This window comes from Mus musculus, chromosome 4 (assembly GCF_000001635.26).
Source record: "Mus musculus strain C57BL/6J chromosome 4, GRCm38.p6 C57BL/6J".
Classification (NCBI taxonomy): Eukaryota; Metazoa; Chordata; class Mammalia; order Rodentia; family Muridae; genus Mus; species Mus musculus.
This window is the reverse complement of record NC_000070.6, coordinates 107,425,120-107,451,969: the sequence shown is the minus strand read 5'-3', so window position 1 is coordinate 107,451,969 and position 26,850 is coordinate 107,425,120. Positions and strand designations below refer to the sequence as shown.

The window sequence follows — 26,850 nt, the reverse complement described above, 5'->3', positions numbered from 1 at the left end:
ACAAGGTCTAGGAAATTCTCAGAAAACGGATTTAAAAGACAAAGAGGTAGGTGCTAGGGAGGAGAATTTTAAAAGTAATACAAAAAGCAAAATATACAATTAGTTAGAGTTCCAGACTATGACAACAGAGTAAAAGTATTGGGGAAAAAAAATTTAAAAGGACAAGACAACTAAAATTGAAAGACATGACAATCCAGAAATAAAGAACCTACTAAGTACCCAGCCCAATTAAAGAAAAGCCCACACCAAAGCACACCATTGGGAGATCCCAAACCAAAGACACAGAGTACTTAGAAACGTAAAAACCAGACTGGATGGACTTATAGAGGAGGGGCATCAGATCAGAGCCAGGCATCACAGCAGCATGAGGCACTGAAGATACAGCAGAGCATCCTTGAAATCCACGGGATCAGCCCTGCAGCCAAACAACCCAGGTTTCATGGCCACGTTACTTAACATCATAGGTCTCCGTTTCCTCATCTGTCAAATGGCCATCACAACAACTAGAACCACCTCCCTCTGGGGTTTGTGAGGATGAATTAATTCGGGCAAATTCACTGCTGTCCGTGTTAGCTCTCACGAACACTACCAAATGTGAGGCCTTTTAAGACACATATGAGGAGAATATGGCCTAGCAAACTTTGGAGTTAAACCAAGAAAAACACAATGAAAATGGCCTGTGTGTGTGTGTCTGTCTGTCTGTCTGTCTGTCTGTCTAGAATCTGAAGACCTTTCTTCACCTACCAGCCCACACCAAGGAGCACCCGCATGCACACACAGGCACACTTCTGCAGGCTGAAGACCCAGAGAAGCTAACAACGTCAGCTTCCCTATCCTGACCGCACTACAGAACGGCCCCCAAGCCTATCCCTTGCTTTCTCTTTACTGTGGACCACTTGGAAAACTTCCTATTTAACCTGCTTATTTGACGAGCACATGTTCCCCTGTAGAATGTAAAGCTCTGAAACCTTGCACAGGGCCATGGCCTGTTCTTCGTTGTCTTTGCAGCGTGAGGTATTTGTACCTCACAGCAGGTGCTCAATGAAAATTTGTTAAGTTTAAAAAAAAATTTAACAATACTGTGCCAGACACGATAACACACGCCTGTAACGGCAGCACCCGAAGGCAGGATTGCAAGCTCAAAGCTGGCCCGACCTACACAGTGAAACCTTGTCTAAAACTACAAAACACAAATGACAAACAACCCTTGCTTTCCCACCTCCCACAGCACAGACCTCACGCTGATCGAGCACGATGGTTAGGAGCAGGTAAGATGATGGTTCAGTGGGTGCTTCCCACCAAGTCTGATGATCTGAAGTCGGTCCCAGAAACCCACATGATGGAAGAGAACTGGCTCCTTGCAAGCTGGTCTCTGATGGCACACACACACACACACACACACACACACACACACACACACACACACACACACCACGCACACTTTGATTAGAACACAGCTGTAGGAGCACAGCTCCAAACCACACTTAGATCCCAGGCCAAGATGAGCATCAGCTGCTGGCCCCTCCCCCACAGCAGTGTGCACCACTGGACAGCCTGCAGTGGGCTCGAGGTACCAAGCCTCCTTCTTCAGTCTTCGAAGGAAGTTCTGAGACCCACTCGGCATCCTTACACTAAAGTCTCTTTTCCACTTCATCTCCCAGGGTACATGACAGATGAGGAGCCAACGTGTAAAGATCCTGCTTAGGGAAGACTGGGAAAAAATTCTCAGAGAGGTCCTCCAAACCAGGTTGGGATACAGGAGAGAGAGAGAGAGCTAGCTGGCACCTCACAGACAGGCATCTGACAGGCTGATGAAATAATTAGGGAAGGAGAGAAAACCAAGGAAATCAAAATGAAGAAACAAAATAAAACAGAAAAAGGGGGCAGGGAAGAGAATGAAAGGTCGCATCAGAAAGAAAAGGCTCCTGAGGTGCAGGACCTGACTGCTTGGTCACCATGTCCCAATGAGAAGGAAGGCTCAAGAGGCACTGTCACTGTCCCACCCACCCCTCCCCACCACTCCTTCTCTACATTCCATCTGAAGACTCACCCTGTTCCCTACCCTGTAGCTGCGAGAGTTTGGGAGTTCCCTGGACACTCCAGGTCACTCTCAGATCTCAGAACATCTTTCAGTCCCAAGGACTTTCAGTCCTAAGAACGGCCTCCGGTTTAGCAATTAAGATGTCCCGTCCAGATTAATAATCTCAACTCCAAACTCCACTTACAGCCATCTTCCTCCCATGAGGCCGGGCAGGGAACGGACTGTTCCAGGTCCCTGACTGTCCACTGGGCAGCAGACAGAGTCGTCTCCGAGACAGGAGACGGCATCCACTCTGCCGCTAAGGCACTTCTGTGGGTTCCGGGGTCAGCAGACAGCTACTACCCTTCGGTGTCCTAGGAGACACTTCCGCCTCTTCTGCCTGGCAAGAAACACTTGGGGCAAGGTGGGCTTGACAAGGACCTCTAGAGGTCATCTCCTCACTTTGGTAGCAGGCAGTGGCCCCAACCAGAGCCTTGCCTTCTCATTGCTGTCACTCATGAATCCACCACCTGTCACTCGGTTCCTCTGGCCGTGCCATGTTCCCTGTGTGGTCTCTTAAGCTTCGTGAAGAGGTAATCCCGTCTGCCACTTGGCATGAGTAGAAAGACACACCCCGGCTCTTCAGAGAAAACCCCCTCCTTGGGCTCTTCCATCTCTCTCTTCCTCCCCTCTGGGGTGCATGCTGAGCAAGACTCTCAAAGCAGAGTCCTGCTTCAGGACATAGCAGCCAGCACCCCCATCATGCCTGCTGTCTTAGGGTCATCACAGACCCAAAGAGACAACCTCTCGTCACACTTGCACACTGGTTCAACCACAGGGCCTCAAGAACGGGGAGGAGGTAAAGACCGTGCAGCTGGACGACTGGGTTTAAGAGAACTAAACGGCCATCTGCTGTGGCAGGACTTGAGCAGTGAGGACAACATTCCAGGCAACTCTGTGTTAGAGAGACCATCCCTGCACCCGTTGCCAGCCCTGTAACCCTGGACAAGATGCCTTTCCCTCTCTGGTCTGTTACTTCACCTGCAGGTTAGTGAAATACACAGACTAAAAAGAGACACACCTCCCTGGACTGCTGGCGGGATTAAAGGAATGGTGTGTGGGATACCCTGAATCACTACGGGAGGGCTCGCTGTTGATAGTTTTACTACTATAGCTGATAGGTATGAAAGAAAATGTTAGAAAATAACTAAGTGGATCCAAAGCGGAGCCACCATGTCACACAAGCTTGCAGAACTGGTGCCCCCTGGAGGTAGACCTCACTGACACCCTGGCTGGAGGCTGCCTCTCTGGGGGGTGGCTGGCAGACCTAGCTTCTCTTTATCACTTTGGCTTATTTTAAAGGCTATGTTTTGGCATTCCTTTTCTAAAAATAAAATCTTTATTTTAAAACATTAATACAACAAGTTACCGCAAATAGCAATAACAGCAAACAAAGGGACCCGGTGAGTGGCAAAGAACAGACCGATGAAAATGGAAAATCTGGGCAATCCAACTATAAAAAGGATTTTTTTAATGCATTTCAAAGCATCACAAAGAACTCCTTTACACAGCAGGCTCACAAAGACGTGAGCAACCTAAAGACCAGGCTTAATGTCAGCAGGCTTATTTATTGATTTATTTTGGTGGTACTGGGGCTCGAACTCAGAGCCCCAGGTGTGTTGGGCAAGCGCAATTAGAGAGAGAAATATTCGGCAGGAGAGACGGGAACTATGAGCCAACACTCAATGCAGGCTCCACCACACTCGAAATCAGAGAGATAGCCAGCTGTCGGGTTCACCTTCAAATCAGGGAAGGGGGCTGGATGCCCAGGCGAGGATGCAGGCAATGTGTTCTCTGAGAAGGCACTGTCTGCCTGTGAAAACTGATGCAACGTCCAGGGGTCCCATCTACTCAGGGTTACTACCCAGTAGCCTAGCAGCCTCCCTGCAGACCCCACCCAGAGAAGATACCAGCGACTCAGGTGAAGACTGTGCAGGAAGACATGCACTCCAGCTTCGTCCTCTCTACTAGCATGCGATGTGAACAGCTGTGCATACGTAACTCACGTATGCATGTGTGTTTTCATACACAGAAAGTATCTCTGAGAGGCTAGGCAAACTCAAGCATCTCTAGTTTGACGACAAGGTATCAGACACAGGTGAAGAAAAAAGGAGACCTGGGACCCCTAAGGACTAAAAGGCGTCTTCTGAATTTGAAACCATTTTAATGTGTGACCTATTGAAAATAACCTAGCCAATGAAATTTAATACGTTTTTGGGTGTTTACCAAGAATTTTAATCTCACGGAAATGATTGTGTTAGAATGTTAACTTTACAAATAAGTGCTTAAGGCTATATTCAGGATATATAACTCAAATATAATACATATTAATATGTATTAGATATGAACAAAACTGAAAAGAAATATACCAAACCGTAAGCAATAGGCTTTGCAGGGAGTGTGATTATAAGCCAAGAATGATTTAATCTCTTTCTACAGCTTCCAAACTGTCTGCATTACTTAAACGAGCAGAAAAATAAAGATTAATGAATTAAATTATCTTCAAAGGGCCAGTCACCTCCCAAATAAGGATTAGGAGTAAGGCCAAGTAACTTGTAGAAGTCAGGAAACAATAAGGATAAAACCAGATCCCATCGCCGCTAGGTGCTGCACAGGTCTCCCTGTGCACGTTCTCGGCTTGGGGACAGGCTGTGGAGACCAGCACACCCTGTGCATGTTCCTGACCTGGGGACAGGCTTGCAGAGATGAGCATATCCTCTGGGCTGCTTCCCACCCACCGGGACCTGCCCACTCAGCATCACCTCTCCAGGAAGCCAGGTCAGATCTCCCCTCACTTTAGTTCCGTGGACTCTGAGAGCAGAGCAGGCGGACCCTAGGGCTCACGTCTGTGACCCCAACAGGAGCCTGGCCTGGCAACCAGTCTGCTGCTCACCCTTAAGTTGGCATGTCCCCGAAATGTTCCCCAAAGTAGAGGCCAAGGGCACTAAGCAAACCATAAGTAGGAGAGGGCATCAGGAAGCAGACAAGAGATAGAAAACTCAAGAACCCAACCCCGGTGCTGCCCAGCAGAACTGTCTGCAACCATGAGAGCATGCTCACTCGGCAATCCATGGTGTAGCCACTCGCCCAGTGCCTACTGAGTACATGCAATGCAGTTACAACAATTCAAAGATTGAGTTGTTAACTCTGTGTAATGAATTCATGGCCGTAACTATTCTTAAGGAGGAATAAATGTACTTCACGGGATACTCATGACATTCAATTAGAGAATCCATTTTTTTAAGGGAGTGACGGGAGTGGCTGGCAGTGCCCACACAGTAACGATGGCTCTGGAGTGCTGAAAATGCTGGGTGTGAGGAGGAGGGTCTCCAGAGGTCACAGCGCACACTTGGCCAAAATCAAACAGTGGCTAGCACCCTGGCAAACAGCTCTTCTGTATCCTTGTTGCATGGCAACAAGAGCCTCTGAAAGCAGCTCACACAGCAGGAACTAGTGAGAAGTTACAGGAGAAAGGCAAGGACAGTCCCTATCCAGGATAGACTGTCCAAGGTGGGCTCCACCTCCAGCATCCTGCAGAGAGCTATTCTGCAGATTCAAGTTCCAAGTTGTCTTCAGGAAAACTCCCTCTAAGGTCTAAGCCCCGTTTCCCTACTGATCTCTTGAACCCTGATCCCACTGCACCTAGGAAAGCCAGCACATATGTCCACTTCATACTGAATAAGTCAAGGCTGAGGTCATCAGCTGATAGCAGCTGCAGAACGGGAGAGTCTGCTTAGGAGAGAGACCCTGGTGAGAGTGCACACAGGAGGCCTGGGATCCCGTGTGAGCTCCTCATCCACCGTTCACCTGCCTGCCAGGCTATGAGCTCTGTTAGTCCACCACTGTGTCCAGGGCTAGATCTGATATCTGAACAGTGGATATTCAATGAACGAGTAAAGCTTAGAAGCTCAAAACCACTCTAGATGTGGCCCTGAAAATCTGCGTAGGAACTCCCCAGGAAACACCCCTTCACTGGAGAGGAAATGACCACCATCCTCTGAACCAACCCCACCATCGAGTCAGGAGCACCCTGGGAAAGAAAGCCAGGAGCTCTACAAGATGTCCTCTTCCTGGGAGGGAAGAACCAAAGACCGATTAGGACATGAAGGAGGTCCAGGTTAACCCCAGCTGAAAGGAGGAAGTTACTCAAAGATGATGAATGAATCAGGCTGTGGCTGAAGGAGTAGAAGAAAGGAAAGTTAGATGGCAGCCACCGCTCCACCGCTTCAGGTCACTTGCCCCTTGAGGCCTGCTGCCCACTCTGTAGAATGGGGATGATGGCACCCGACTCTCCGAGAGGCAAATGGAGAAAACCGATGGCTTCAAGGATGCTTGCTCTCAGCAGGAATGAACAAATGCCAGCCTGACAGGACCACAGAGGCAGGCTGCACAGGCCTGTGAGGGGCTGGCTGAGCATTGAGTGCCTTAAACTTGAAAGGAAGAAGCAAGAAGTTCAGCAGGATGATGGAGCCAGACAGCAAGTCCCAGCCAATTAGACCGGGGGATGGGAGGGGTGGGGGTTGGCACCTCTGGACCCACTCACAACCAGGACTTGTGACAAGTTGAGTTGATGCCACACACACCCAACTCAACAAAAGACAGCTTTTCCTGACCATTCCTCACCCCTCTGTAAAATCAAGATACCAGCAAACCAGACTCTGCTGTAGCTGGAATTCAAACCCAGTTAGCCTCTTAGTTGCGCCAATAAAGACAGAGTGGAATAAATGGTTGAGCACAGCAGTGTGGAGCACCTCACGGGAGCACTACACATTTGCTGGGGATTGGGAAAATGGTTCAGTGGTTAGTTAAGATCCCTGGCTGTTCTTCCAGAGGACTAGAGTTCAGTTCCCAGCACCTACATAGCAGGTCACAGCCTCCTCTAACTCCTGCTTCAGGGGATCTGGTGCCCTCTTCTGACCTCCTAAGGCACGACACTCACATACACATATTCATGAATCAATGATAAAATAAATCTTTCTTACAGAGAGCCTTTGTGTGTCCATCCTTGGAGACAGAAAACAGGAGCATCAAACATTCTCCCTCACAGCTCAAGGCTCCTTGAGGGCAGCAAGTGGGTCACCATTTCCCAATTTCTTGGTCACCCATCCTGAATCATGTCTGTGCTTGGGCTTCTGTGACAAAAGAGACAATGACACTCCATCCCTGTCCTCAAATTCACCTACGTAGTAACTGCCACAGAGTATGAACAGTTCTAGGCAGAAAGAAGACGGGAGAGAGAGACTTCTAGAGTGAGGTGGCTCTTAAGCTGGTAGGAAAGATTAGGTCGGGTCAGCATGGTAGACAAAAAGGGAGTAAAGCTCTTCCCAGAGGTCCCCATGCCATTTACAGCAGCACAGAAGCTGCAGTGACAACAACCAGGGCTATTAATGAGCACTCACTGGGAGCCAGTCTGGTTTCATGCACTTATGTTAGCCCTCACCCCTCATCACAGCCTGATGAAAGTTTAACTATCATTACCCCCAGTTTATGGCTAAGGGTGTTGAGGCCACCAAGCCACAGTGTGAACCTGGTAGCCTGTTCCATACCATGCTCCACACCCACATCCTCAACCGATACCTCACACACTTCACAACACTTCAGGTCAGACTTAGGGCTGGACACAAGTGAGTATCTTAAAACTCTGTTTTCTCCCCTGTTCCCCCAAATGATTTAAGGATATACAATGATAAATAAAAAGAAGTTTGTGGGGGGCTGGAGAGATGGCTCAGTGTGGAAAGCCTTTTGGTGTACCGCTTGGCAGGAGTTAGCTCAGTGGCTAAGAACACTGGCTCCTTTTCCAGGGGACCTGGATTCAATACCCAGTGCCTACATAGCAGATCACAGCCATTTGTAGCTCCAGCTCTAAGGGTTCTAACACCCTCACACAGATAGGTACACATGCAGGCAAAAATACCAATGCATGTGAAATAAATACAAACAAGTTTAAAACAGAGTTTGTAGTTTATAAGAAAAGAAGAGCAGAGGAAAGCTGCCTAGGAGCACATAAGAACGTCTGTACAGACAAGAAACTAGCTCGAGACGGTGCCTGAGCTGGTTAGCAAGGCTCCCACTAGCTGCCGGGTCAAGATCGCTAAAGCACCACAAGACAGTCTGTGCCTACCCAGACGTGTGCCTATGTGGCTGTTCCTGGAAAACACCAACCAACTTAATAAGAGTGCTTAAAATTAGGAGACACCTAGAGCGCATCGGGCAGCCCTTCCATCAGCAGGCACTCGCTGGCTAACTGCAAGCACGGTCCTGCGCCTAGGAAACTTAGGATACCCCTGCTGCCTAGGCCTGGCACTATTAGAAAAGTTTTTAAAAAGCGGTTCTGAGGATTCACGGTCCAGGATGTCGGCTTTCCATTCACCCCTGAACCCCCACCCCTCCAAGCACCCCTCTGAAGGCCCCACGAAGAGCCTGCCCCAGGAGAAGCTGCAGCGCGGACATATTCTCACAAAGCGCTACGTAAGTACAAATGACTGTTTGATCAATCATTTGGCCTCAGCATGGGATTTGGTTGGAATTAAAGCCATCTGGCTGAGGGGGGGCCCGGAGAGGAGGAGACAAGCAGGCGGGGAAATGACCCGCCCCCTCCCCCAAAAAGCATTGTTAAAATATAACAGGGGAAGCCAGTAAAGTCCCTGCTGTTATTTCAGCCTAAGCCACTTAATCCGTCAGCACATAAAGCAACTCATTTTATGACCTTTTCCCTCTAAAAAGTAAATCAGAAGACTGCTGCCTTGAACTCAGATATCTCTGAAACACGCCGCTCATCCCTCCCAGTGAAATATCTTGTTTCATAACCCTTCCTCGAGACACTTGAAACTGCGGATCAGTAAGTGCCTCGCTTTAGGCATCTGACATTCCAGAGAATTAATATTTAAACTTATTATAGGAAAAAAAGAATTGAGTTTGGTTGAAGCATGAAATATTTAATAGTCCGTCCAAATTAGAACCCCTATTTTGTTTCGCAGTGGAGATGCCAGTGGTATTACCTGGTCTTTGCGCTCAAATGAGATATAAAACGCTCAGCGGGGCTAAGATAGAAAGACACGATTTCAGCCCTTTCCTCTAGAAGAGGGAGGCGAGCCAGGCTTCCGGAGTGGAAGCCACCCAGTTTCGTTTTATAATACTTTTAAATTCATATTATCATTGTCTGCCTTGAGGAGAGCAGGGTGGGGGTGGGGGTGAGGGACAACACCTAATCACCAACAACTATGGCAAAATCTCCAACCCACAGACGCCAGCTCCACGCTGGTCCCTTCATCTGGGGACGAGCCACCGCTGCTGTAGCTTACTCCGCTCACTAGGACAGACGTATTAAGTGGTTTGGGATAAAAATTAAGCTTCAATTGACACAGTGGATCCTGGCAGCCTCTGCCGGCACGTGTAATTTATTTACAGGGTTGGAAAAGTCGGCAAAATACATCATCAGCTCTTATACAAACTTCTACTAGGTATTAAATACCCAGTGCTCAGAGCAGTAATTCATATGGTCCAGCAGCGGTCCAAAGTAAACCCAATCCCAGCCCTCCCGAGAGCTTAAAACAGCAAATGGGATCTGTCTTTTTCAAGCCAGCCTCATGGTCCTTGGTTTCTTTCTAAAGCTCTATTTTCCTGCAAGCCTGTTATTTAAAAACAAAAGCAACTGAGTCTAAGAAAAACGTAACGTGGTGGCTAGAAAGACCCAAATGGGAAGAACCCAGGCCACATCTCTGATGCTGCTTCACACGGTCCCTTTCAAAACCAGTGTCAACACGGGGGCCAGGAAGGCTCCTGCAGTCCGGTTCCCAGAATTAAGTGTGACTCCTTCAGAATGTACAAACGTTAAGAGTCTTCTGGGTACATGGGACAAGGCCAGATCAGCCTGGAAGGAGACCTCTGGGCTTCTTATGACCAGCTCATCTCTTGACATAAAGGATGGATCCACTTCTAAAACAAATTCTCAGATCAGTTAGGTCCCCGGTGTGCCCACAGTGACAATAGGTCCCCGGTGTGCCCACAGTGACAAGCCTACCTTTATCTTACCAGGTGCTAAAAACAAAATCACTATTTCATAGATCCCTGAGCCACTGGCCTCTGTGAGGAAGTCTTCCATACCAGGAGATGGCCTCAGCCAAGGGTGTAACCTGCAATAACTCTGGGTGGGGCGGGAGGGTGGGGTTTTGCTCCTGCTTCAGAGAAGGGGGCCTCCATGGTCAGCCTAAGAGCCCTCACAAGACCCCAGCTTCCTGAGGACACAAATCACACAGGGAACCCATCTCCTCTCAGTGTTGCAGTGGGGGGCAGGGAATGGGGAGTAATGTGTAACCAAGCGGTCTCCCACTTTGGCATGATAGCTGAGACTCAGTAAGGGGGACACTGGGGTCCTCAGCCAACCATAGACACAAGTGTTATAAAAGCTGACCCACTTTATGGGTAAATACTGGCCTTGCTTTCAGACAACATGGCACAAATGCCAGGCTCACTGCTCACTGCCTGCCCAACCTTGGACAAGTCACTGTCCTACTTCCTAGCGCACCCCTCCATTCTGCAGAACTTAGAGACCGCTTCTTTACTCTCCACACAGGGATGCCAGGTGTGATTAAATATACTCACACAGCTATGCCATGTCTGACCTGGCACACACAGTAGGTGCTCAATAACGGTTAGTGGGTCTCCCTTTCGCTTTTCCTTCCGTATTCACCTCCAACAGTCAGGACTTCGAAGGAACAGTCAGAGCCCCAGCCTGGCACAAAGATAAATACAGACTTGCTGGACGCTTGGGACCCTCCCAACTCTCTCAGCTTAGGTAATGTGGATCCAGAGCAGAAAAGGGATATGGATCATCCAATCAAACTGCTCCCATTCTACAGAGGGGAAACTGAGGCTCAAGGCAAAAAGCCCAACCCCTGTGCATCAAAGCTGTACTATGGTGCACGGGTATGCTCTAGGCAGTTCAACCATAGTCGCCAATCAAACTCAGGCCCTACAGGAAACGCGTCCTTCAGTTCACAAGCTGAGGACTCCTCTCCACACATCTGACTCAAAAAACGCTAGCTTTAAAAGCACAGCTTGTAACACTAACACAATCCTCTCACTCTGCCGGAACCTTCCAAAGGACAATGCTTTTGAGTTTAAGGGGGAAGACAGGAAAGAAGAAAACAGATGCATGCAGTGGCTGGAAACCGTGAGACCCCTGGGTTAGGGCTGCGCTCTTTCCACCCCCACCCAGCACAGCAGCAGCCTCTGTTTTCTTTCGGTTTCTTGTAAATAAGGCTTTGGGAGACCAAAGCAGCCACAGCACAGCCCCTCTCCTGATCTCCTTACTCAGTAACTCAGCTGTCCGAGCCCGGACTTTGCTTCCAATGCCGGACAGACGAAGGCTTTTTTTTTTTTTTTCATTGTAAACTATTAATTTGGGCAGCGGCTGTTGATAAACAAGTCCTCCGTTTCCAACGGCTGGGATCACGAGCACTGGGGGGACAGTAAAGATACCTCACGAGCCTGGGGCGGGGAGGGGGTTGTTTCTTGGCCTAGAATTACAGTTTGTGCTTTTTGTGCGACTCAAACTTCTCAAAGCCCCACTGCAGTTTGCTTGATTTCTTCTTAAACTGGACAGTTTGTGCTTTTACACACTGAAATAAACTAGCCCCTACCTATTCTTTAGGCCCAAATTAATTGCAATTAAAATCTAGTCTCGGGGGATAAAAATATTAGCAAACCACAGGTAATCATTTATTTGGTGTGTGTATGTGGGGGGGGGGCAAGGGGGAGGGTACCCCTGTATCAGCTTCAAATTTTCTGAGAAAATTCTCTTACTGATGATCGACTTCCAAATAAAGTTTACTTGTTTGTTGTTTTTTCTTTCTAATCCCAACCAAAAAAGGACTGAAACCCCTATTCCAAACTTGAGTTTCTCTTCTCCTCTAGGATGCTAGCCAAACTCCATGAAATAAAACCGAAGAAAATGATAATTATGCAACCTTCAGAGGAAAGAACATAAGAATATAGCTTTCAAATGATTCACGCACTTATGTCCATAATGGGATTTTAACACACATTAAAAATAAGCGTGAGGGCTCACTTTACTTCTCACGCAAACGAGAAACACAGGAGATGAGCAACACACCCTGTCACACTGTCACGCAGCCAAGGGGATCCTGAGACCCCCGGGCCAGCTAGGCACAGTCCTAAGCGATGGCTCCCTTTCCAGACTGCCGACCGAGTGTTGACTTCCAGAGAAGGCAGAGAGGGGAAAGAAATTCTAGCTGCACGAAATTTGAAGGGAATCTTTGGGAATAACATTTCCGCTACCTCTCCTGCTATAGGAGATCTGCTGGGTCCGTAACTCTTGTGACTGCAGATGCGTTCCTATCGCGCTTGTGTGCCCCACGGTACTTGTTTCTCTTTGTCTCGGGGAGCCTGACATTTGGCCAGCAGGTTTTTCTCCCCCTTATTTGAAACCTCAAGCACTGAAAAAATTTGGATCTGATTATTTCCGGATCCCAGGACCAGCACTTTAAAATGGATGAAATGCAAGCAAATTGCCCACCAGACCCAGAGGGGGGAAACGCTTTAGAAATCACTTCTACCTTTCTATTACAGATGTGCCAGCCTCTCCTGACCCCCTCAGGACATGGCAGTAGCTTCCTGCTGTGATGAAACAACCTCACCCAGATAGCACACTGAAACCATCAGGTCTTGCCCACACCAGCAGCCCGACATCAGGCACACAGCCTACAACTGCTTGCTTGCTAGCTGGCTGGCTTCTCTTTTTCTTTTTCTTCTCTTTTCTTTTGTTTTCTTTTTAAGCTACAAGACTGACTACTTTTGGAAATTTACAGCCATGTTATGGGGACTGTTTTTTGCTAATGGCAGAGTTCACATCCTCGACGATTGTCAACCTCCCCTTTCGGCTTGTCGTGTACGGTGCGTGGTAGAAAGGGCCCAGGCCCACTGACTTGCTGTGAGTTAAACAGTAACATCATGAACTGGTTTGGACAGATGGAATCATCTGGTAAACTACAAAGCCTTCTAGACATGGCAGAGAGACGATTACCAGTTTCCAAACATTTAAGACAAGAGACATACCAGAAACAAATGCAGTTCAGTTCTCTGGGGATGTTCGAAGGGCCCAACTTATGAATGCCAGGTCTCATACTCAAGCAACACATGGAGATGGTACAAGTTTCGGAACCATAAAGATCTGGAGGCTAGAGGCCTCGGGAACTTCCAGTCACTGCCCATAGCTTTGAACAAACCCTATAACCTCCGACCACTAATCTATAAAAAGGAGTCAGTTTCCTGAGAGCCAGTGTCTGCCCGGCCAATACACACATTCCACCTCATCCTGGGAAGAGCCCACGAGGTAGGCAAAGACAGATGAAGGAAATGTACACACATCCATTCTGAACACTGTGAAGGCCTGGGCAGGGTAAGCACCACCAGCCATGACCATAAAGCTGTCCGCCCAGGAAAGCCAAGCTATTTCCTTCTTTCCTTGTCTGGACTAACAAAAGACTGTCAGGTGTTTAATAATAATTTTAAAAATGCAGGGTTTGGCAATTTGGCCCTGTCAGCTGTTTGGAATCTGGATAAATGGGACTTGGTCATAAACAGATAGTGATTCTTATCACGACTGATGACGACGTTAGTCCATGATGTCACCCCATGCCTAGTCCCTCCCAGTGCAGACCTGGAAATATTCATTAGTTCAGTCCCTTCCTGTGCTTAAGGTCAATTCAAGGCAGAAGGCATGTACCATTTAAACCCTCACTCCACACCAGGCATGGGTGTCTTCTCTCCATTCACTGGCTAACAGAGGCCACCGAAGACCCAAGGCACAGCACCTCTTGGCCTCTCCTAGCCAGTGCACCAGAATTAGAGTCCTTCACATTTAATATTTTTAAATCTTTCTTATGCTTCGATCCCGCTTGTTGCTATCACGGTGCTCTGCAAGTATTAACAAAAGCGACCTTCTCCGTTTATATAGCATCCTCACCACCTCATTTTATGGGCCCTGTGATGGGCATCATCACCGTCTCCATGCAAATGAGAATCCAGAGGCTGAGGTCATCAAACACATGGCTATCTCAGTCTAAGTCAGTCTGAAGGAGGAGGCCTGAGCTCAGAGGGGAGAAATAACTGTCCCACCCAGTGCAGTTAGATGTCTTATCTTTCCAGCTCCAACAATAAATATGCTTCAGTCGGCATCTCTCCTGGTCTGTTTCTAATAAGCCTGAGTGGATGGGCTGGACTGCACACACTCTTAAAGGCCCGGGAAGCCGGGGACTCTCTGGGTGGGAGGAGGCCTCGGAGAAGGTGTCCTCTCACCCATGACGTTTCTAAGAAGGCAGCCTGAGAAGACTGGGAGAAAACTGCTCTTCCCGCAGACGTCCTTGCCTGACTCTGACTGATTTCCCTCTCTCTCTCTAACCCGAGTTGTGCCAGAGCTCCAGATCTCAGATGCGACCTCTCAGTTTTCTCACCTTGCAAATGGGCGCCATCTACTCCACCCCCAACAGCCTCACAGCTGTGAAGAAAACCAACTCAGAAGCCACTGGGAGGCCGTCACCAGAAAGACCAGCTTCAGGTACCAAGAAAGGATCTCCTTCTTCCATCGATTACCTTCCCTGTCCTTTCCAAAGGGAGCCCTGACATCCTGACGTGAAGATCTTTTATATAGGGTCAATGGGCGGACAAAACATACTGAGGCTGAGAAGGACAGAGACAGGGAATATACAAAGTATCAAATGAAATGCTCCCAATGATAAGGAGACAGACTTATGTGAGGGACAACCATCACTAGGATGGTGCAGCCTTGATCTGCAGATGGGTATGACTGTGAGAAAGGACTGTTTAAGGAACGCAGGAGCGGAGGAGCTCTCTGCAGCCAACATTACTAACCTCCTGCTCGCTCGCTCGCTCTCTCTCTCCCTCAAATATGCATCCCAGCAAAAATACTCAATACATTCAAGAAGAGACTGCAGACAAGAAGCGCCTCTCTCCTACAAAGCCGAAGAGAAACCTCTCTACAGTTATGTCTTCCAACCAGGCTGGCAACTGCAAGCAAGCTGGATTAAGGTGCTGAGCTGGCGGTGTCTACAACTACAAAACACTGGCTTTCATTCCAAAAAGGTACTGCAGCTGATGAGATCAAACCCCAAAGTTGCTGGTTCGGCTAATGGGGAACGAAAGGGCAGGTCGGGCAGATCGGCACATCCCTTAACAATCTCTAATGTCTGGTTAATTATCTGTTAACATGAAACCTATAAATAACATGTCGGTAATAATTAACTATGATTGGGTGAATATCTTCAGGAGTCTACCAGCACCTGTCCCTGAATTTGCCCATAGCGGGTTCTGGGCCTGCCTTGGCTTCACCAAGCACAGAAAAGTCACTTCTAAGTCAACACTTGACCCAACCCAGATTACAGGCTCAAAAGAACTTAAGTCAGGAGTCAGAAAAATCATTTGGCATAATAAGTTCCTAATTTGACCGATGAGAAAACTGAGGTTCCTAAGGAAGAGGTCCTACTAAAATCCTCCATTTGGTTTTGTCTTTTCTTTCTTTCTTCCTTCCTTCCTTTCTTAGAGAGACTGTGATAGTTCAAAATATGCCTTCCGTTGCTTAGAAAAAATTACTAGATACTAATGTACAATAAAATTTTGACATTTCACACGACTTTCATCAGAAACATATAGAAGCAAAATTATGTAATGTAAGCTTTCTACATACACATCTCCTTCTCAAACATGCCTATTTGGTTTAAATTGGATGCTTCCAGGCATCAGTTCAGACTGACAGGCGAGTCCCAATCAACTACAGAGATACTGAGACATTAAGGAACTCTTAAGGAAGTTCCATGAAGTTCTAGAATCCCTACAGAGCCGGTGGCAGAGACACCGGTACCACAGACCTGACCTCAGCATGCCCGCGGTCAGCACACTGGTGCGGTGGAACTCACCCTTCCCGCTGCCGGTCTTGGACACACCATAGTCTCGAGGGCTCCGGGGCCGAAGGAGATCGTGGGCACGTGGTGGTGGCACCGGTAGCCGAGGCAGCAGGTCTAGCGGGTTCCCGTCCCCGCAGCCGCCACCACTCACAGCAATCCTGAAGGCCATGTGCGCTCCCAGGCTGACAGGCCCGCGGCCCTGGCCAGGAGCACCAGGGGCCTCCTTTGGCCTCTTGTCCGAAAGTGCCTCGGCCACCTCGCAATGCATGGCGCCGGGGCGGGGCGCACGGCTGGGGGTCGCGCCAGGCTCCTGCGGAGGGAAGAAAGCACCGAGCTTTAGAAAGCGGGAAACTCCATCCCTAGATCACAGTTTGGGCAGTCACGTTCTATTTAGTCCTGATCTCAAAAAAAAAAAAAAAGTTAGCGTCACCACACCGACCCCATTCCCTGAGCCACCTGACCCCGCGCACCGTGGTCGTCCCGCTTTCGCTGCCGTCGCCCTAGGCCCGCACGTTCCGGAGAATCCCCTGCGCCCTCCCACCCTAATCCGCTTCCACCCAGGGTCAGCCCTCTTCAGACGAATGGCAAAACTAAGACCAAGGATAGGATGGGAGTTCCCTAAAGGGACAGGGAGAGGGCAGTAAACTAGGATGGGATGGGAGTTCCTGTCCGGAATTCCCTAAAGGGACAGGGAGAGGGCAGCAGCCTGACTCCCAGAGCAGGGTCACAGGGGAGCAGGGAAAGACTCAGATGGGTCCCTGGCTGCGCACCTCTAGGTGCCCCGGGGCGGGCTGAGCAGAGCCCAGGCACTGAACACGCACCGCCGCCGGGTGCAGACGCAGAATTTCCGCGAGCCCCGCCACTAGCCAGACACCGGGCTGAGGATGAGCGCGCACGCCCACTGCGCGAGCCCACAAAGCGCACTCGAGAGCCGTAAATCCAGGAGCCCCGGCGCCCGGGAGCCCGCACAGCCAGAGTCGCCCACGCACGCCGGCTCGCACGCACACTCGCGACCCGTCGATGCGCCCTCCGAGACCAGCCATGCCACACACCCCATTCACCGGCTCACACTCCGCTCCGCCGGCAGCCGCAAGTCTCACGCCGGAGCCTCAGCATCATTTCCAGCATCATTCCCGCGAGAGCGAGGCCTCAGGGCCCCCAAATTCGCCTCGCCCCTCGGCGAGCCCCGCGCCACCCCAGAGCTCCCGGATTCGGACGCCACTGGGTCCCCGGCGCCGGCCGCGCCCCTTCTCACCTCGCCGCGGGCGCAGCGGCTCGCGGGGCACACAGCACGGCGCGCCTCCTCTGGCGCCGCAGCCCCCGCAGCCGCCGCCGCCACCGCCACGGCCGCCGCGTCCTACGGGGCGACACCCCGGGGGCGGGGCGGCCCGCTGCTGCCCACAGCCGCTCGGGCCGCGACTCTTGGGGGCTGCCGGACCAAGCCAATGGCGGCTCGAGGGCGTGCCGCTCGCCTGGGGGCCTGGGCGGGGCGGCGCGCGCCCAGGCTGAGGTTTTGACAGCGGCCGGAGCCCTGCACGCCGGCTGCCGGGACGCCGCCGGACTCTGCGGCTGCCAGAGGAGGAGGCCAGCCGAAGGCAGAGCCAGCACAACCCGGCTTCCTCTGCTCCCCGGCGGGATTCTGCTCCTCCCCGGGTCGCGTTTTCTCCCGGGTAAATGGGAATGGCGGTACCTGCTAAGCGGAGGTAACAAATACAGAAGTGCTTGACAAGTTGTTTTGGTTTTGCAGACTCTAACCAGCTCACTTCAAGTGGCACAGATTTCACTGCAAGTCATAGCAAAGCTGGCCTTTGTCATCTGAACCCAGGCCTCAGCCCACTTTCTCACTTTACTTTCGTGTTGTTTTCTAGAAAGGGTTCATCCAGACGAGAGAGGAGCTCCGCGTTCTCCTGTACCCATTCCTTGCCATGTCCTCCGCGCTCCAGGCAGCAGGGTCTCAACTGTAGGAAGAGCCCTTGATGAGGCTTCATAGTGACTAGAAGCAATGGGTCAGCCCCCATCCCTGAAGCGTGCAAAATGGGGTGTTCGTTCATGTCTCTGACCGATTTTCTGGGGTCTACTGAAGGATCTAGGGTAGCCCCAAAATGTCTCTGCATGCTGTCAACATCTCCCACTATGCACAAAATGTTTGAGAATAGAGGACCTTAGTCTTAAACTGTGGAAGTGTGTTTCTGCAACCGGCCTGGTTCACAGACTGGGGTTCCACACAGGAAGACAACCCAAGCAGTTTCCCAGCATCTTAACAAAACAAAGATTTTTTTTTTCCAGTCACAAAAAGTTAAGATTTGCCAGGCATGCTGGCACACGCCTTTAATCCCAGCAGGCGGATTTCTGAGTTCGAGGCCAGCCTGGTCTACAAAGTGAGTTCCAGGACAGCCAGGGCTATACAGAGAAACCCTGTCTCGGAAGAAAAAAAAAAGTTTTTTAAAAAAAGATTTAATTTCCTATACCTTATTTGTTTGGAGACTTAGAAACAGCAGAAGGAATTGGAAGTACCTTGACATTTTACTTAACACCACCCCCACATTCATGGCCAGAAGCAACAAGGTAGGTAGGGTGTGGCAGCGCAGGCTTCCGACTCCCACGCCAGTGTCTTCCTCCCATTATTACCAAGAGCAGGTGTCAGCCGACCTGTGCAGGCGATGAGCTGTTATGGGCATCTCAGAGGCCTTGCCTCTTTCTGGAGACTTGTCATTGAGGACTGTCACTTTAGGGCAGAGTGGATATGAGTAGAAAGGAGGAAACTGACCAACTGCCCGCCCAGAACTTGAACCTCCCCCTCCCACCCCACCCTCAATTCTAAAGTGTGGACCCTGGCTCTGGCCAACAGGTCTGTGGCTTTAGACAAATAGCCCTACTTAGTTTCTGCCTCATGCGTCAAAGAAGCAAGAAAGCTGGAAGGTCTAGCTTTGCTATTATGCCCGTCTGTAAGGCCAGGAGCTGAGCGCTCTGCTCTGCTCTGCTCTCCCCGGCATGTGCGCACTCACACACACACACACACACACAGCACTGTACATTTAGTTCAGACTGGAAACAGTTGCCAAATGAGTCACTTAAATAACAGGACAAGCAGGCAAAAGCTCTCCAAATTTCCCAACAGCAACAAACTCATTTACTTATTCTTCACTGCTTTGCTACCTTTGACCAGCCCTTGTGTTTGAAGCTACTAGGGACCTTGTGAGTGTTCACAGGTCTGCTACAGCAGGTAGCCAGGCAAAGTAGTAAGCTGCCTGAACTCTCCATTCAATGGGCCTCTCCAACACTGTGTGCAGCAGGATGATTTTGTGAATGTGCAAGCCTGGTATGCTTGTGCAGTTTTCCTAGAAGGAAGGAAAAGGACCCGTTTCCAGTGACAAGGGGTCGAGAAGACACAAGAAGCCTGTACTTTAAATTTTTTTCTTTTCTTCTTCCTCTTCTTCTCCTTCTCCTTCTCCTTCTCCTTCTCCTTCTCCTTCTCCCTCTCCTTCCTTCTCCCTCTCCCTCTCCCTCTCCCTCTCCCTCTCCCTCTCCCTCTCCCTCTCCCTCTCCCTCTCCCTCTCCCTCTCCCTCTCCTTCTCCTTCTTCTTCTTCTTCTTCTAAGTCAGGGTTTCTCTTTGTAGTCCTGGCTATCCTGGAACTCACTCTGTAGACCAGGCTGGCGAACTCAGAAATCCGACTGCCTCTGCCTCCCAAGTGCTGGAACTAAAGGCGTGCGCCCACCACTGCCCGGCTGTACTTTTAATTTTTATACTTTCCTACACATTAGGACTTTCTAACAATCTAACAAAGTTAGTAGTTTCTATACAAGATATAGTCTCTTTAGCTTCCCACAAGGGTTAACTGAATAAGGGGTATATTTTTTCTTCATAGTTTTGACATTAAAACTCATTAATGTTTTAGTCAGAAAGAACAAGACGGGGCTGGTGAGATGGCTCAGTGGGTAAGAGCACCTGACTGCTCTTCCGAAGGTCCAGAGTTCAAATCCCAGCAACCACATGGTGGCTCACAACCATCCGTAACGAGATCTGACTCCCTCTTCTGGTGTGTCTGAAGACAGCTACAGTGTACTTACATATAATAAATAAATAAATCTTTAAAAAAAAAAAAAAAAAAAAAAAAAAAAAAAGAACAAGACAGGGGCAAACCAAAACTAACTACTCACTTCAGCAGACTAGACCAGAGATTTTTTTTTTTTTAATGGATGGTTGTGAGCCACCATATGGTTACTGAGATTTGAACTCAGGACCTTCGGAAGAATAGTCAGTGCTCTTAACTGCTGAGACATTCTCTACAGCCCAAGACCAGAGATTCTTAAAGCTTTCTATGTGTGGCCCCCATTTCATTAGAGAAAGATTTATACAACCCAGGTAAATACACTTTTCACACTAGCCGAGTTCATATGCCAGGCCCAGACACAGTGTGCCAGTGCAAACACCACGTTCCTTCCCTTCTCTTGTCCTTTACTACCGTGCCACCCTCCAGGCAAATGACCCTTGTCAAATACCTAAACAAAAACCCCGAGATTATGGGCTGGTGAGATGGCTCAGTGGGTAAGAGCACCCGACTGCTCTTCCGAAGGTCCAGAGTTCAAATCCCAGCAACCACATGGTGGCTCACAACCATCTGTAACGAGATCTGACTCCCTCTTCTGGAGTGTCTGAAGACAGCTACAATGTACTTCCATATAATAAATAAATAAATCTTTAAAAAAAAAAAACAAACCGAGATTAGCCCAGGCCCCTCAAGGATCACAGGTGCACATGTGCCATGCATGGCATATGTATGGAGGTCAGAGGGCAATTCTTAAAAGTCCCTGGTTTGTTTTGGTTTTTTGGTTTTGTTGTTGTTGTGGCCTTGTGGGTTGAACTCAGAACATAGACTAGACCTGCATACAAAATGTATCTATCTTTCCACTCAGTCATCTCCCTACCCGTGAGGATCGTATTTATTTGAGGATCCATGGCATGTGGAGGTCAGAGGACAGCCCGTGGGACTCAGCTCTCTCTCCACCGTGTGGAGGTCGTCAGGCTTCTCAGCTGTCACCTTCACCCACTGAGCCATCTCAGTGGTCTTTAATCAGAATATTGTTTAAGCCTTAGGCCTGCCTAACTCGAACAGTTCCCATCTAGAGCCTAGAATGTATATGGATGCCACTGTAGCTCTGGGTTTTTTCTCCCAAGCTAACACTCTCCCCTCTTATCCACGTTACGCATTTCTACTTATAAGTCATAAGTGTCCACTTCAACTGTATCCCCTACAAGGCTTTCTCAAGTGTCCCGCCTAGGACTCTATTTTCCATGCACACACTCCCAGCCTTTGCTTGACTCTCAGTACTCCCCATGCCATCTTTTGCTTAACAGTCTGAGTGAGAACTCTGCAAAGGCTGAGGTAGTCTGCAGCCTGTCGGTCCTCAGACTAGAAGAATCCACACGCTGGATTATTAAGGACAGACTACTGTTTCGCTCGTGACTGCGTTTCTAGTGAGTGCTTCTCCTTCCGGTAAGAGCTGTGTTATCCCCTCTGTGGCACTGCCCAGGAGTACAAGCTTACAGTCAGAAGATGATGGACAAAAGGTCTGTCTACAGCCCCTTGCCCTGGAGTCCTGGGAGATGAACGCTCCCTGCTTACTCGGCCTCTCCTCTCTGCCCCTGCTGTTTGCCCCATGCTGGATCTCACACATAGTTCAGAGTAACCAACTCTGTGGCCAGTTGATGTTCAGCAAGTGTGCCACAGTCACTCGTTGGAGAAAGACTACCCTCTTCGGAGGCTAACAGGATAGCAGAGAGTGAACCCTTTCTCAAACCATCTACAAACGGTAATTCAGGATGGACTGGCACCCTGAATGAAAACCATTAGACGGAAGTAAACAGGGATAAGCATTTACTTTGAAATCAACCATGCATTTTTTATGTGACTCTAAAAACATAAGCAGGGGCTGGCTCAGTGGGTAAGAGCACCCGACTGCTCTTCCAAAGGTCCAGAGTTCAAATCCCAGCAACCACATGGTGGCTCACAACCATCCATAATGAGATCTGACTCCCTCTTCTGGAGTGTCTGAAGACAGCTACGGTGTACTCACATATAATGAATAAAAATAAATCTTTAAAAAAAATAAATAAAAATAAAAAATAAAAACATAAGCAGCTGAATCAAAAATTAGATAAACTGGACTCGTCCCCAATTAAAACATTTCTGCATCAGAGGATAGTGAAAAGATGAGCTGAGAGCCGTTGGGCATGGCTGAGACAAAAGAACTGTTTGAGTTCTGGAGTTCAAGGCTAGCCTGGGCAAAACAAAACAAACAAACAAAAAAGCAAAATAAAAGAGTGAAACTCTGCCAAAAAAGAAACAAAACTATGGTGACAGGTGTGTATGGCAGCAGGTGTGTGTGGTGGCAGGTGTGTGTGGTGGCAGGTGTGTGTGGTGGCAGGTGTGTATGGCGGCAGGTGTGTGTGTGGCGGTAGGTGTGGTGGTATGGGCCTTGAACCCCAGCTCATGGAAGGCTGGGACAGAAAGACCAGAAATCTGATTAAATTTGGGCTACATGGAGAGACCCTATTTCAAACAAACCTCCCCTTGTAAGGAAAGAGAGACAAGCCAGGCAGTGGTGGCGTACACCTTTAATCCCAGCACTTGGGAGGCAGAAGCAGGCGGATTTCTGAGTTCGAGGCCAACCTGGTCTACAGAGTGAGTTCCAGGACAGCCAGGGCTACACAGACAAACCCTGTCTTGAAAAACAAAAAAACAAACAAACAACAACAACAAAAACATGGGCTGGAGAGATGGCTCAGTGGTTAAGAGCACTGACTGCTCTTCCAGAGGTCCTGTGTTCAATTTCCAGCAACCACATGGTGGCTCACAACTATCTGTAATGGGATCTAATGCTCTTTTCTGGTGTGCCTGAAGACAGCGACAGTGTACTCACATACATTAAATAAATAAATAAATAAATAAATAAATAAATAAATAAATAAATAAATCTTTAAAAGAAAATGTAATTTAAAAAAACTAAAATAAAACGTGCCTGAGTTCAAAGTCAGGGCTTCTATTACTAACCACACTGTGGACAGTTACCAGACATGGCCCAGAGCAAGGATTCTGTAGTGGCTGTGACTGTGAAGCCAGCTAGACGGGACAGGAACAAGCCCATCTCTAGTTCCTGAACGCTACCCCTGCCAAAGAGAAGTGGCAATATCTGACCTCACAGGGCTGCCAGAGACGTCCTGCAAATGCAGAAAATATAAACAAGCCAGAGAATGAGAGCTGGTTAATATTAATAAGGCACTTCCCACTGCCACCATTCTGGAGTCTAATGAAGATGTGTGTGTGTGCATGGTCTCTGCCCATAGGCAGCACTGGCACACACTTTTGCTGCTGCATCAGGAATTCTCATGGGCTCTGGGTATTTGGACCAAGGTCCTCAAGCCTGCATAGCACGCGCTTTGCCCACTGAGCCATCTCCCCAACACCAAAGATGCTCTTAAAAGTAAAATACGGATGTCAGGCGTGGTGGCGCACGCCTTTAATCCCAGCACTCAGGAGGCAGAGGCAGGCAGATTTCTGAGTTCGAGGCCAGCCTGGTCTACAAAGTGAGTTCCAGGACAAGCTGGGCATGGCAGCATGGGCCTGTGATCTCAAAGCTAGGGAGGCTGAGACCGGAGAAACCCCAGGGGCAGGGAGGCAGCAGTTTGCAGACCAGCTAGTGTAGACGATCAGTAAGTCCCAGCTTCAGCTCCAGTGAGCTACCTTGTCGGAAAAGACAAAATGAAGAGCAACAGAGGAAGACATTGATAGTGACCTGACACACATACATGAGGAGAACTGTAACAGGGGAAGACATTGATACACATGCCTGTACACACACATACACACAGAGGGGAAAAATCTGTAATAGAGTAAGACTCTGATATTTTGACCTACACACACATACACACACTCACACATACACAGGGAGCGGAGGAGGGAGAGAAAACTGTAACATCTCTTTATTAGTCACAGTTATAAAATGCTACCAAGGATGTTTTAGATAAAAGGTATGTATACATGATAAGAGACTAAGAACTAGTTTAGGACTAGAGGGAACTTTCTGATTAAAAAGGACTCAACAAAACAAACAACAAAACCCACCAAAACTACAGCCACTATCACACATGAACACTGCACTGAGTGTAAAGACGATCTACTTTCCCCTAAGATCAGGAACGGGCATTCTTCAGCAGCATCCTGGGAGCTCTAGCAAGTACAGCAAGGCCAAGAAAAACGTAAGAATTCAAGTTGAATAGGAAAAAGAAATAAAGTCTCTATTGACAGATGACACGCATGATTATCTATACAGAAAATCCCATGGACTCTCAGAAAAGAAGCCTGCATGGCCTAGGGAACAGAATGGGCAAAGTGCTCGCCACACTTTTATAAGCATATGACTTCTGCTCCCCAGAACCCACATATGAAGCCAGGCATGACACACACCTACAATTCCAGGGCAGAGAGGGAGAGAGGGGAGGAACCCAGAAGAAGCCTGATAGCCAACAACAGTCCAGCTAATTAGTGAGCTCCAGGTTCAGTGAGAAAGCCTGCCTCAAGAAATAAGGTAAAGAGCAGTGGAGGAGGACACCCAATGCTGACAAGCCTTGTCTGGACACTTACCATGCTCCAAGCATCATTCTAGGTTCCAGAGATAGACAGTGTTTCCAACTGATGGTGCACACAGGTATTCAGATAGTCATACAAATGGATGGCTAATCACAACAAGACCTGAGGGAGAAATGTTCCATGCTGAGGAGATATGAGACAGAGAGGGAAACCCCATCTAAAGGGCAAAGGACTGTCTTCGCCCCATAGAGGCGAAGGCTAAGCTAGAACCTCCGAGGATAAAAATCTCAGGCTGTGGAGCTCACAAGTTCCATAGAGAATGTGTCCACAGGCCCTGAGGCTCAGGGACATGTCAGATCCCTTCCAGGCAGCAGAGGTGTGAGTGGAATGGGGAGTAAGGGCAGCAGGACACCACATGACACTGAGGGAGGGGAACCGGCCAGGTCCTACAGGCACAGGACTGTAGGCTGGAGACAGACACCGTCAGATCTGTTCTGAAAATAGTAGCCCCAGCTGTCGTGTAGAAAACGGCAAGAGAAAGAGGCAGGAGTGGGTGTGGGAAGAGTAGGCAAAGGGCCAAAGAGGAGCCAGGACTGGGCACCGGATGATGGGAGAGATGGGAGACAGGTCTGGGAAGCGGGCGAGGTTTAGAATGCAAACTTGACACGCTGGACCACGGGGGAGAGGGGAAGAGGGGCTGGGTGGGCCAGAGCATTCTTCATCCCTAATAGCGGTTTGCAGAAGCAGAGATGTCATAACCAACAGGCTACCAAGTCAGATTCCTTCCTCCTGCTCATTACTTGCTGCTGCTTTGCTATAGAACGTTTAATTGGTTTTCAGCAAGCCACTGTGTTCACAGGGAAAACAGAACAAGACAATGCAAAATGCACATCAAATGCTGCTAACAGAGACAGTAAGTTTTGACAGCTTGAAAAATTCCGAGGGACCATCAGAGCTACCTATAAAGGAGAAGGGGGCCCGTGGGGGTGCAGCCCTGCCCCTGTGGCAGCTACCTTCACACAGCCGACTGCAGATAACTATAGACCTTCAATCCAGACACCAATGCAATGGCAAAATGAGCTCCAAAGACTTGGGCTGGAAAGCAGCAGGCCAACGCTCAGGCCAATGCTCAGGCCAACACAGGCTTGACCCTAACATACTATGATCTTCCCGTGTCATGCCCTGTCTCCCGCTGAAACAGGCTCTTCAAATCCTCAGGCCTAGAATGACTTCCACTGGCTGCCCCACCCCTAAGACTCCTAAAGGCCACTTCCCAATGCACCCTGCTTTCCCATCCCTGCCCCAAGCCAAGCACACACAACCTCTGCCCTTACTCCTTTCTGGGACTCTATCCTCATCTGCCATCTAAGAATACTTGCTTCCTGTCATGTTACAAACCTGTGTGCGCCTTCGCTGTGTTACTGATACTAAACCAAACCACCCCGGGAGGCAAGACTGCTGTAACATGGCAGCTACACAGCAAACTGGTTCATGAGGTCAAAAAGTAGGTCACTGAGGCTGCGCCCAGGCCTCTATGAGCGAGCAGACCAGATGAGTCACGCCCGCTCAGTTTTCTTCTTAGTTACTCAATGAGCATCTACTCTCCGTAGGGCGCACAGCACTGCCGTGCCTATGCACTTTTCTCAGGCACATCTTAGTCCTCTCTGCACGCACAAAGCATTCTCAAAACAAGAACGAAACCCTATTCAACAGTAAGTCTGACTACAAAATTACAAAATCTATTACAAAACCAGCTTTAAAGCATTTGAAAAAAAACTTTTTTTTTGTTGGGTTGTGGTGACACATGCCTTTAATCCCAGCACTTGGGAGGCAGAGGCAGGCAGATTTCTGAGTTCAAGGCCAGCCTGGTCTACTGAGTGAGTTCCAGGACAGCCAGGGCTACACAGAGAAACCCTGTCTCAAAAAAAAAGAAAAACCTTTTTCTTTCTCCCCACTCTTCTCCCCCATAGGTCCTTGCTATGTTGCCCAGAGTGGCTTCAAACTCATGAGTTCAAGTGATCTTTCTGTCATAGCCTCCCCATAACTGGGACTACAGGTACAGGCCATCACAATGGCTTGATAGACATCTTCTTGCAAAACCTTTCTCTCCAACACTTATCTCTTTTATTAAACTCTGTATCTGCCCTCTGTACACAAAGCCCAAGGACTTATTCATAATGTTACAGTTAAAAGTGATCTTCCGAGCTGTTCATGCCAATTCCTTGATTTTGCTGTGGAAAT

At 48.9% G+C, this 26,850-nt stretch overlaps 2 protein-coding genes across 10 annotated transcripts in view; one reads left to right on the top strand and one right to left on the bottom strand.

The window, feature by feature from the left end:
* Positions 1-25,334, bottom strand: part of Glis1 (GLIS family zinc finger 1) — a 208,426-nt gene extending 183,092 nt beyond the window's left edge. For 2 of the 8 annotated variants that reach the window (XM_006502973.4, XM_030253436.1), the window contains exons 1-2: positions 17,276-17,389; positions 16,033-16,330 (exon numbers count right to left, since the gene is read on the bottom strand). In XM_006502973.4, coding sequence (XP_006503036.1) covers positions 16,033-16,288 — 256 coding nt within the window. In that variant the 5' untranslated portion in view covers positions 16,289-16,330; positions 17,276-17,389. Of the gene's footprint in view, positions 1-16,032; positions 16,331-16,490; positions 16,539-17,072; positions 17,252-17,275; positions 17,390-24,663 lie in introns of those variants that run through there. The other 6 variants (XM_017320135.2, XM_011240485.3, XM_006502972.3 and 3 more) reach the window with 6 other exon arrangements.
* Positions 16,715-18,193, top strand: Gm46866 (predicted gene, 46866). Of its 2 annotated transcripts, none has more exons than XM_030253946.1 (2): positions 16,715-17,690; positions 17,889-18,193. In XM_030253946.1, the coding sequence occupies exon 1, from the start codon at positions 16,905-16,907 to the stop codon at positions 17,535-17,537; it is 633 nt and encodes a 210-aa protein (XP_030109806.1). In that variant the 5' UTR covers positions 16,715-16,904; the 3' UTR covers positions 17,538-17,690; positions 17,889-18,193. The 2 variants fall into 2 exon arrangements, with proteins under 2 accessions (XP_030109806.1, XP_030109805.1); XM_030253945.1 differs by having other exon boundaries at positions 16,715-17,723.
* Positions 25,335-26,850: the final 1,516 nt, after the last annotated feature.

Bases quoted from the DNA above. Each gene is read 5' to 3' on its own strand.
- Gm46866 (XM_030253946.1), top strand. From the start codon at position 16,905: ATGAGCGCGCACGCCCACTGCGCGAGCCCACAAAGCGCACTCGAGAGC.